This window comes from Octopus bimaculoides, chromosome 19 (assembly GCF_001194135.2).
Source record: "Octopus bimaculoides isolate UCB-OBI-ISO-001 chromosome 19, ASM119413v2, whole genome shotgun sequence".
In the NCBI taxonomy this organism is placed as follows: domain Eukaryota; kingdom Metazoa; phylum Mollusca; class Cephalopoda; order Octopoda; family Octopodidae; genus Octopus; species Octopus bimaculoides.
This window is the reverse complement of record NC_068999.1, coordinates 45,090,198-45,102,901: the sequence shown is the minus strand read 5'-3', so window position 1 is coordinate 45,102,901 and position 12,704 is coordinate 45,090,198. Positions and strand designations below refer to the sequence as shown.

The following is a 12,704-nucleotide window of genomic DNA, read 5'->3' as shown; positions in this document are numbered from 1 at the left end:
TATATGTATATATAATATATATATATATATGTATATATAATATATATATATATATATGTATATATAATATATATATATATATGTATATATAATATATATATATATGTATATATATATATACACACACACACACACACACACGCACACACACACATATATATGTATATATGAATGTATATATATTTATATTTATTTATATATAGATATATGTATATGTTATATATATATAAATATATGTTATATATATAGATATATATATGGTATATATATAGATATATATATGGTATATATATAGATATATATATGTTATATATATATATATATATATATATATATGTTATATATAATTATATATATATATATATAATATATATATATGTATGTATGTATGTATATTCAACTGAAATTACATTCAAGGATTATTTTTGATATATTTCAAGTAGAATTAATGTATTTTACATGACTACTTTCTGTGTTCTTTTTTTTTCTTTCTTCTATATTTATTTTGCATTATATTTTATTTATTTACTCTGGAGTGGGGTGGGGGTTGGAGGAGGAGGAGGGAGGTGGCCATTGTTAAAAGCCATTCATCCCATATGATTAATTTCAGATCGAGTATTATTTTAATCAACTGCAAATAGAAATTGCATCAATTGTTTAGTCAGATCAGCTACAGAAAGGCTGCGAGTTCAAATTTGTCCGTGTCCCGTCCGCTTGCCCAGTCCCAGTAATGGATGTATGTCTGTGGCTCGGAGGTAAGAAGCTTGCTTCTCAGCCGCGTGGTTCACAGGTTCAGTCTCTACATCTTTAAAAGACATCTGAAAGAACTGTCACCAGAAAGGGTCTGAAGCCCATAAAACACTGCCCTAGAAAATCTGTCACAGATAAGTAAGAGCTGTGTGGAGTCCTAAGACCCAAAGGGCCAGTTAATTAGTTTCTATCGCACATAAGTGACTGTTATCACAAAGATCCCCGTGGACGGAACGCTGGTTAGTCACAGGGTTTCTCTTTTACATGAAATGAAGGGTTTTGCTCAAGGAGCACAAGTCATCACATGGGCCAGGGATCGAAAGCATAATGTTATAATCAAGAGAGCAAACTTGAAGGACTTGGTCATGCATCTTTGCACCTACATGGACAACTGAATGGAAAATGCTGATGAAGCGTTTTCATCTGTTTTTGAATAGCAGCCATACCAGAGATAACTGATAAACAAACAGATAGATAGGTAGGTAGGTAGGTAGGTAGATAAATATGTAGGTAGGTAACTAGACAGATGGATAGATAGATAGGTAGGTAGGTAGGTAGATAGATAGATAGATAGATAGAAATATTAGAATTGACATCTTCTTGGTGCACAATTTTATTCATATTTTCAAGTCTTTTTTTCCTGTTCTCTGCCAACACAAACCACTTATAGTTTCTTTTGAACTCTGTTTCTTTTTATCTGAAATATATATATTTTTGTTGATATTCTATCTTGCTTGATCTTTAATTACATCATCAATAGTTTTATTTCTGTTTACTTTATAGAATAACACCCGTTATATCATGTTTTACAGCCTGTATCATCTCGCGTTCAGAATTGCAGCTATGATGGAGATTTGGCTGTTAATTCCTGCAAATCATGAGGCTGGTTAGAGGCTAATTGTCCCTACCTGTCATGGGCAACTCGACAGCTATAGTCAATTAGTCTCTAACCAGAAAAGTTACCTAACAGAAAATTACCTTGAAATTTTGTTCTAGTCATGTGACCTTGCCTGGTGGTGCATCATGTGTCATATGACCTGCTCCTCACAGAAGGTTGCCCAGGCCTGCTCAGTTATGTCACGCTGCTGTAGTCCATGCAATTAACCACTGTTTGTTGGTGTGGTGTATGGTCCTCAGATGTAGACACAGTATTTCTTGAATGAAAGACCTGACCTGCGGATCACGCCTAACCATTCACACTGTGTGGTAGTTGTAAACGAGTGTCACTGTCATATAAGAGGTATCCTTCGTTTCCAAACTTCCATGGAAATACATCCGGCCATGGGGTGGGGGGTGTTGGTGGGGAAATATTACCTTACTTGGATACAGTTGAGGGTTGGTGACAGGAAGAGCATCTGAACCATAGAAAAACAGCTCCAACAAATTCTGCCTGACCCAGGCAAGCATGGAAATGTGAACGTTAAATAACAATGGTGATGATGATGGTGATGATGGTGATGATGATGACAATGAAGATGACATAGCAAAATCTTCAGCCACAAATACACATATTATATATATTCTATATTCTCTAATAATGGTTTCAAATTGTGGTACAGTGCTAGTGAGGTTTTGACAGCGGCATATGCACACACATACATTTATATACATATAGACGACTGGCTTCTTTCAGTTTCCGTCTACCAAATCCACTCACAAGGCTTTGGTCAGCCCGAGGCTATAGTAGAAGACACTCGCCCAAGGTGCCATGCAGTGGGACTGAACCTGGAACCATGTGGTTCGTAAGCAAGATACTTACCACACAGCCACATTAATCTTATTTCTGTTTATTATTTATAATTGCTTCAATGCTGAGTTGAGATTTGTTTTTCTTTACTCCATTGTCATAAAACAGTGACGTCAACTTGAAAAAGTGTGAATAAGAAATAACTTAAACAACTTGACCCTGTGCCATCTTTTTATTTATTTTGGTGAGGCTGAAGATTTGTTGTTTCTAGGAAATATTCTCGACTAAATGTTGTTTTAGTGAGTGCTCTTATAATTTTCATAGACACATGGAAAAGTTTAGCCAGAATACACTAGAAAACACAGATATTTCATACTTTCATTGCCTGACTGACCTTAATCTTGCACAATTGTAACATTAAAAGCTACGGTCATCATATCTAATGCTTCTTTCCTGTGCCTGCATTTTTTTTTAAGAATTTAAAATTTTCACATAGTTTAGGATTTTATTTTATGACTTATACAGATATATTTTCGGGTGTTGTAGAAGTCAGGGAGTGTATAACACGTCGTAAGCTCTGTATAAGCGTGTGGCCTAGTGGTTAAGATGTTGCACCCACACCGGCTGTGCATTGTGTTCTTGAGCAAAGACCCTTCATTTCACATTGCTCCTGTCGACTCAGCCGTAAAGGGTTTATCATCGTCTAGAGTACTCTGTATTCAGCTCATGATCACAAGGTCGCGAGTTCAATTTCAGTTCAATTTCTGGTGACGCATTGTATCCTTGAGCACGACACTTCATTTTATATTGCTCCAGTTCATTTAACTGGTAAAAACGAGTTGTACCTTTAATTCAAAAGGGGCCAGCCTTGTCACACTCTGTGTCATGCTGAATATCCCCGAGAACTACGTTAAGGGTACACGTGTCTGTGGAGTGCTCAGCCACTTGCACGTTAATTTCATGAGCAGGCTGTTTGTGAAATTAATATTTATCTATTTAATTATCGTCAATGTTGTGTCACCAAAGACTGAATCTTTGGATTTGCTTCTGCCACAATCCGTGCAGTAATCTCTTTTAATCCTCCTTTGGGCCTTCATTTAATCCTAGTTTAAACCTTGGAGCGCTATAAACAGAAATTGAAAATAAAAATAAAATTAATAAGAAGTATAATCATCATCGTCGTCGTTGTCCTCATTGTTATCGTCGTCATCATCATCATCATCGTTTAACATCCGTTTTCCATGCTGGCATGGGTTGGACAGTTTGACAGAGGTCTGGAGAGCCAGCGGTTGCACCAAGCTCCAATCTGATCTGGCAATGTTTCTACAGCTGGATGTCCTTCCTAATGCCAACCACTCCAAGAGTGTAGTGAGTGCTTTTTATGTGCCACTGGCACAGGTGCCAGTCTGGCACTTCTGGCATTGATCACGTTTGGATAGTGCTTTTTATGAGCTACTGGCACGAAACCCAGTCAGTGGGTACTGGCACTTGCCACGTTCAGATGGTTCTTTTTATGTGCCACTGGCTCAGGAGCCAGTCAGTGTGCTAGAATGTAAAAAACAAAACAATGAAAAATTTTATGTATGAGGAGTTTGAACCATTTCGTTGAACCCTCCTGGCAGCAAATTGATAGTCTGTAGGCCGTTGGATAGATTACCCCTTGGTATTTTTGTTTTAACTCTTTGTGTTTTGAGTTCAAATTCTGCTGAGGTTAACTGGCTTTAATTGTTTGGGATGAGGGGTGAATTGATAAACAAACAAACAAGAAAAAAGCAAAAAGAAAACAACCTCAGTCCACCTAATTGGTGGAATTGTAAGAATATCAGACCTGATGTCTTCTGATATTTCTTCCAGTGCTGTGTGTTCTGAGTTCAAATCCAGTTATGGCCCTATTACGTGGTACACTTAATCTTAACTGTTACTTTGCATGTTAGGTACCTTTAATGGAACCAACTGTGTTGCAAGCATTCAGGCCTGGTCTTCAGTTTGAATATACTTTCTTCTTCCTTCTGTCTCTCTCCCACCAGTCTTGGAGGACTTGTAAAACGATCAAGGGCACTGCTTTCTCTCCTGACTCAAAGATTGCAAAAAAAAAAAAATCTGAAAGAAAGAAATGGTTGAAAATAATGGAAGTCTTAGTAGTAATGATTCTATGTCTAACGATAACGATGTGTAGAAGAAACCTCATAGCTACTGTGTGTTTGTTATCTTTTTTTCAAAGTCCTACCTGCTCCATGAGTTGTATTGTGTGTAGTACTGTCGTTAGGTTAATGCACAGAATCTTTTAGCCGAAGGATCAATAAAACCTGGAACTACAAAGTACACCATTCACTATGATATCTACAAGCTGTTCTGCAACAGATTCAACTTTCGGACTTCTACAGAATCAATTACCAAACATGAAAAGGTTCTTGGCAGATTATTCAACTTCAGTAATCCTTTTGAATGATTGAGTTTGGTTTTTAAAGAATATCAAACTAAAATTCCTTCAACAGCAGCTTATTGTGTCATTTACTACCACATAAACCATGTTAGATTCACATTATATTGACGCAAGCCCTGGCCTCTCTATACATACACCGTGGCTCTCTGTTTTCTTGCTAGCTGTTTTTTGTTTTTTTTGTCTAAGACATTGCAGATAATACTCTGATCTAATCTCTCTCTATGATTATCTCCTCCTTGTATTACAGTCTGACTTAACTGTTAGACATCAATAAAGTTTCCATCTGTGAGACTGCTTCTTATTTCTAAGTATCCTAACTTGATTCACTGGAAAAAGGAAAAAAACAAAATGCTGAGAAAAATTGAGTGAAATATCGGTTAAAAGTTACAGATGTTTATTTAGAAAATTCTTGTGTCGCAGTTACACAGATCGGTCTGTGAATAAAATCTACATTTAATGTAATTAATTGCTTTGATATAACATTTCAGTAGTGACAGCATGAAATTAAATGATACTTGTTGATAGGTTTTGTCCAGTCTGGGCAGTTTTGAATGAGTAAATATGTAAAAATGACTTATTCCATTTTTACGGCTTCGACTAATTTGATAAAACAAACCTAGAGATAATTTGATAGAAATGTAAACTTGAAGAACATTGTGGTTTTCATATGAGGAATTTGGATGAGTATAGCACCACATATATACGAGGCTGTAGTCTCACACACATACATATGCTTGCACATACACACACATACACATGTACACACACACTAAAGTAATGATTTTAATGGGAAATTATATCAAATATTGAAAAAGACAATGTTATTTGAAATCTCTTGGCTGTGTGGTTCAGAAACTCATTTTGCAACTACATGGTTTTGGGTTCAATCCCATTGTATGACACCTTGGGCAAGCGACTTCTACTAAAGCTTGGGGGCTGACAAATGCTTGTGAATGAATTTGGTAGACAGAAACTAAGTGGAAGCCCATTGTGTGTGTGTGTGTGTGTGTGTGTGTGTGTGTGCACGTGTGTTTGTCCTTCCTGCTATGATTGATGTCTGGTGTTGGTTTGTTGTGTGGTATGGTACAGATTCTTGTTGCCAGACAGAGGATCTTGCAGCAGCCACTGTCTTCACCCACGGCAACATTACCTCCTCCAGGCACCTGATGTAGGCTTCCATGTTGAGTCCGAGGCCATGTGGGAAGATGAACAGGGGAATAACGTCGCCATCATTAGTGATCACCACAAACACCATCATGTTGACTGGATGTTTGATTTTTATCACTCTCAGATTGCACTGTCTTCAGATCGACACCCACACTCTCTGAAATGTTCATCCTGGGACTTCAGGCATGAATGCCAAGCAGTACAGCATGTTCTTTCCAAATTTTTGGCTGAGTGAATTGCATCATAGTACTGTTTTCCTCACCGACTGTGCCCAGTTGACCCTACGATACTATGTAGTTGACAAAATAAAAAAAAAAACAATGGGTGTGTGTGAAATTAAAAATATAAAATGGTGACAATTTACTCATCGCAGCCTCTGTATGTGTGTGTGTGTGTGTGTGTGTGTGTGTATACATTATATATATATATATATATATATATATATGTATGTATGTATATATGAATGTATGAAAGGGTGGATTAGTATGTTATTTCCCTTGATGTTTATTTAGAAATCAAACTCAACCAATATTGATTGTCGTTATCTGTTTCTATTCTTTTGGCGTCAATAAAAATTTGGTCCCAGTTAATAACTGGTACAAACTTCTTGTTGAAACTTTCGTTTTTGGCCTCCATGATTAAAAACTTATATCTCTTTTTCATATATTGCTTTATAAATGCTGAAATATTTTATCTTCCTTAGCACTTCACCATAGTCTAAATGCCGTCACTCGTCTCTCGTTATCTTTGTCCGTTTGTATGTATGTATTTTTTTTTTATGTTTGGTTTTGTTACTTTGAATTGTCTTTGTTGTTAACGATTATACTTCTTGAGAATACTGGCTTCTTTCGCCAGCCACAAAGCTACAAGATTATGTGATTATGTGAAGTGTCAGTTAAACGAATTCCTCAGTGGTTTCAGTAAGAAATCGGTAAAAATTATTTACAAAGGAATCTCTAGTGTATATACATTTAAACTTTTCGATGCCAAACACAAAAGTTTAAAATCTGAAACGTATTCGATAAAACTTGGAGAAATTGTCGAGTGTACTTCACTGAAGATATCGCTAAGAGAGAATGTCATTAAAACGAGATTAAAAACACACAAAAAAAACTGAAAATAAAATTAGGAACCAAAATCCAGTTTTTATTATAACATGTGGTACTTCAAAATGCCTTTGAAGCAGGCTAACGTTTGATCAAGTTGCACAGACACATGTGCATGTGTAAAATATGCTTCAGATTGTTGTTTATGCTGTTGTATTTCAGTGTTGGGTGGTGGTTGTGGTTGGTAGTGGTGGTGGTGGTGCGACAGGCTGGCGTTTAACTAGTAAAGCAATATTCATAGGTAGAAATTTATTGTTTATTGTAGTGGCGGTGGTGGTAATGATGGTGGTGGTGGTAGGAGTAGTGTTGATATTAGAAGTAGTTGTGGTAGTAATTATGGCCGTGATGGTTGTGGAGCGGGGTGTTGTTGTAGTAGTGATAGTTGTGGTGGTAGTAGTGGTGGTGATGCTAGTGATGGTGGAAGTAGTAGTAGTAGTGATGGTGGTAGTAGTAGGAATATTAGTAGTGTTGTTGCTGGTGGTAGCAATGGTATTGGTGATGGTAGAAGTGGTGGTGGTGGTTGTTGTGATGGTGGTAGTTGCAGTGGTGGTGGCTGTAGTTATGGTGTTTGTGGTTGTAGTGATGGTGATGGTTGTAGTAGTGGTGGTGGTGGTAGTGGCAACGGTGTTGGTAGTGGTAGGTAGTAGCAATGATAATAGGAGTGGTAGTAGTAGTAGTAGTTGTGTTGGTGAGTGCCACAGTATGGCAGTGGTGATAGCTGTGGTTGCTGACTTACTGTTTTTTGGTCTTTCCATTGTTACAGAAAGAAATCTCTACCTGCCTGTCACGGTTGTTATTTGTTGTTTATTGTTTGTTCCATTTTGGTTACAAACACAAGAAAACGAAAAAAAAAAAAAAAAAAAAAATAAAAGGATAGAATAAAAACAAAAACAAAAAGAGGTTTTTCCAGGGAATCCACTTGAAAAGACAACATCTTCCTCTTGAAAACCTCTTTATCCATTCCATCTCCAGAGTTCACGTCTTGTTTGTTACTGTTTTTTGTTGTTTTTATTTTTAGTTTATAAAATTTCAATTGATCCAAATGTTTAGCAAAAAACAAAACCAAAAAAAAAAAACGAAACTAAAACAAAAAAGTTCAACAAAGTGATATTGGGTTATGTGTGTGTGTGTGTTGTTGTTGTTTTTTTTTTTGTGGTTTCTTTTTCTTTTCTTTTCCGTGATTTTTCAAAATTCTATTTTGGTATAAATGCGATCTGGTTTAATTAAGAGTTTAATATCTGTAGATTTTTCCCAATGTATTTGGAGACACAAAAGAAAGAATTCTCATATGTCGGAAGACGAAGAAGAAGAAAGAAAAAAAAAACTTAAATTGTCATCATCTTGGATGTTGTTTATCATGTTAAATTTGATTATATGTTATATAATTACATAAACATTTTAAAAATACAAAAATATTTAAAAGAAAATTTTAAAAACCATTTCCATCACACTGTGTGCAATTTAGTTGAATTTTAAATCTAAAATTTTCACAAATTCTTGTTTTTGTTTTTTATGGTTTTCATTGTTTTTTGGGTTTTTTTTTAAATTTTATTTTTTTCTGTTTCTTTTCTGGTATTTTTGATGTGATACTTTAGGTTTCCATCCATCTGCTTCTATTAATTTTCTCTATTTATTAATTTTCGCTGTCATATAATGAAATAATACCATGGTGATAGATCTCCTGTAACCCCGGCATTAAATATAATACAACTTTACCGATGCCATTAGCAGATTCAAATAAGAATCGTCTTAGAGAGAACATAGCTGTCTTTAATCTTCTCTCATTATATGAGAGAAATGTCAAGATTCTCTGCAGTGTAATCTACTTAGCCCTATTTAAACAGAGCCCATCATTTCCTTTCTGGCTTTCTTCATCACCTTATGAATATTTTATATTTCCATATGCAGTCTTTACCTTTGTTTAGTAGTTTTGGTATCTTTTAATGACACCATTACATCAGGTCTTGATCTTAGTGGCTACTCTGTTATAATAGATACAAATTACTATTGTTGTCTGTTATGGGTTTTGTTTTGTTTTATTTTATTTTATTTTATTTATTTATTTTTTTCAGTTCTGTTAATTGTTTGTGTTCCTGGCTTTGGCGGGGTAAACGAAAATACAGGAGGATCAGTTAATTATGATTTTATTCACCATATTCTCCCCCCCCCCCTCTCGTCAGATTCACACACTTATTGCAGCAGTGTGTGGCCTGGCTAGACTTGTTTTGATATTTGCGTGTGTGCACATGTTGGGATGGGTAGTATAGTTAATTGGTCTGACCTTAGTCACAGCAAGCACAGCCTTAATGAATTCAGATGTTAAAGGGCCAGGAAGCAAACTTTGTTTTGGTGTTGAATTGACAAATGATGTTCTCTTAAAGGGTCCTTTTAATTACTTCAGGTGGTACAGTGACGTGACATAGGAAAATAATGTTTTTTTTTTGTTCACTTCATTTATAGGTTCTTCTCTTGTTCAGTTAGATGCTAATACTGGTTAGTGTTTCTCTGTTTTGTAATGTTCTGTTTGAATTCTATGAAGGATGCTTTCATCTTACGTTTGCATGACACAATTACTTCAGAATGGTTATTAATTATGTGTTCCTTGGATGTGATGATCTCTAGAGTTTCCTCCACGCATAAGTTACACACTTGTAATGTTCTGTTGTATGGTCTAGTGTATTTTTATTATAACCAGTTGGTTGTATGGTCCACTCTTTTCCATTTGAGCTTCCAGACAATGTTAGACACTGATATGCGATACCTTTTGTTTTGGTTGGAAAATGACATAAGATGGTTACTCAGTTTTTCATGGTGTCTCCAGTTCTCCTGATATAAATATATTTTAGTGCACCTGCATTCACTTCACATTTGTAAACTACGTTTTTTACCATGCAGTTATTAAATTTGCATTTATTTTCCCCTCTGCAGTTACATACATTGTCTTTTCTGGTTCTGTAAGAGGAGTTATCCTTAGTGCCTACATTACTTTTCCCCACTGCAACAGTGTTCTTATTTTCCTCAGGTATGGTACTGTTTGGACCTGTTCCTGTTATGGAGGAGCTTTTATCATTCATAATCTCAACCATTCCCTCATGTAAAAAAATTCTTTTTTGATCTGCATTTTTTTCTTAGCCCCCTCTAATTTTATCTTATTAAGTTTTATATTATTTAATTTATGTATGTAGTATTCTAGATTGCATGATGTCACATATGCTAATTTCACACTATGTCTATTGATGATTTTGTGATATTTGCTAGATTTAGGGAAGTGCCTGTCTAATGCTGAAATGAATTCTTGACCAATTTTGGATTTTGTGTGTCTGTGTTTGTCCCCGCAACATTGCTTGACAACCGATGCTGGTGTGCTTACATCCCCATAACTTTACTTGCTTAAAACAACAGTTGGGTACATGATGTCAGGGAAATTTGATTGCTATTTCTTGCAGGTTGAACAGTCATGTAGAGGCTCCCTCATTAGTGTGGGTCATTATATGTTTGTTGACTATATAATGATTTCTACCCACAAGTTGATTACGTGGTGGTGATGTTGATGATGACGATGGCAGTGGTGGGGTGATGGTAGTAATGGTGGGAGTGAAGGTGGTAGAGGTGACCCTCTCAAAATATTGGATCTGTCTCCTTTCTTTCACCTGGCATCCCTGGTTGCACGCCCAATCATGTAGGTGTGGCTGTGCTTGTGATGATGAATGTTTGTAAATGGTGGTGGGGGACAGACGCACACACACACAGTCATTACACTGTGGCCATGCTGGGGCACTGTGTTGAAGAATTGTTTGTTGAATGAATCAACCCTGGAACATTTTTTTTTTAAGCCTGTTACTTATTCTATCAGTCTCTTTTGCAGAACCACTAAGTTATAGGGATGTAAACACACAAACACCGGTTGTCATGTGGTGGTTGGGAAAAAAACACAGACACAAAGATGCATACACACACATACATACAGACACACAAACGTGATGGGCTTCTTTCAGTTTTCTATGTCTGCCAAATACGCTCAGAAGTCTCAGGTCAGCCTGAATCTATTGTAGAAGACACTGGCCCAAGGTGCCACTCAGTGGGACCGAACCTGGAACCATGTGGCTGGGATGCAAGCTTCTTATCACACAACCCCACCTGTTGGTGGTTTCAGGATTCTGGGGTTAATGAGGTCTAAAGCTTTCAGGGAATGGAATATTTGTAAGGAGGGTCAACTGAAAGAACTTACAGTATCTTAGAACATTTTTTTTTCATCTTGGAGGCTTTGAGGATTCTTGTGTTTTTTGTTTTCAACCTATAGTTTCCAAGATTGACAAATTTGTGCTTTATTCACTGTTAATTGCACTGTTTCTCACATAAACCTCTTTCGGCACCTCAAAACTCCTACCATTTTCTTATCTGGTCAAGAATTTAATGGAAATAAACACCTATATTAATTAATTCAATTGTGCACTCAGAACTGCCGCCGCCCACACCAAACCACTTTCCAGTGAACAATTTAAGTAAACAATCATGTTCAAAATGAATTGGTTTCCTTTACGAGTGGTGCTATTAAAGAAAGGCTGTAGTTTGGCTAATTTGAATGAAAATGTCATTTAGATGTTCGGTATTAAGAAAATGTTATTTGCTAAATTGGTAATAAAATAGTTATGTGTCATTTTGATTTCAGCAAGTGTCTCCAATGAAAGGGCTTAAAATGTCTCTCTCTCTCTGCTTTTCTCTTTCTATCTCTCTCTATCTCCTCTCCCTCTCTCGCTCTCTCCCTTTCCTATTTTATATAGTATGCTATTAAAGATTTTTGTACTCTGCCACTAAAAGACATGGATTCTGTTATAATTATACTTTTCACGGCAAAACATTTTCTTGTTACAGGCTGACAAAATTCAATATATTGCCCGAATCAAAGACATACCAATTAAAGAAGCTCGCAAAGCGGAAATGGCGCTATTCTGTGGCAACATCCAAGATGCAGAAGCTATTTTATTGCAGGCTGGCCTTATTTTCCGCGCCGTTATTCTTAATGTAAAGATGTTCAATTGGGAACGGTAAGAACAAAGAACAAACAACAATTTATTCAAATTGCTTTTATTTTATAACATTTAAAACTTCTCACTTGAAGCTGGCTGCATTCATACTGTAGCATCAAGTGGCCATTGATGTTGCAACTGTTTTGGTGTGTGTGCGTATGCGTGAATGTGGGTGTGAGATTGTGTATAAGTGTGTGTGTTCTTATGTGTGTGAGTGTGTGTTTGTTTGTGTGTGCGTGTTTATGTGTTTACGTTTGTGTTTGTGTGTGTATGTGTGAATGTGGGTGTGAGATTGTGTATAAGTGTGTGCTTGTGTATAAGTGTGTGCTTGTGTGAGTGTTTGTTTGTGTGAGTGTGTGTTTGCGTTTGTGCGTGTGTTTGTGTGTGTGTATGTGTGAATGTGGGTGTGAGATTGTGTATAAGTTTGTGTGTGATTGTGTTTATGCATGTGTGTGTGTGAGTGTGTATGTATGAATGTGTGTGTGAGTGTGTATGTATGAATGTGTGCGTATTTGTGTATGTGT

At 36.3% G+C, this 12,704-nt stretch overlaps 1 protein-coding gene across 1 annotated transcript in view; it reads left to right on the top strand.

Annotated features, from left to right (window-relative positions):
• LOC106881077 (intraflagellar transport protein 80 homolog) overlaps positions 1 to 12,704 on the top strand; it is a 295,274-nt gene that overhangs the window by 198,701 nt on the left and 83,869 nt on the right. Inside the window, exon 16 of the mRNA XM_052974707.1 lies at positions 12,026 to 12,198. Within this exon, the coding sequence (XP_052830667.1) occupies positions 12,026 to 12,198 (173 nt within the window). The remainder of the gene's footprint in view (positions 1 to 12,025; positions 12,199 to 12,704) is intronic.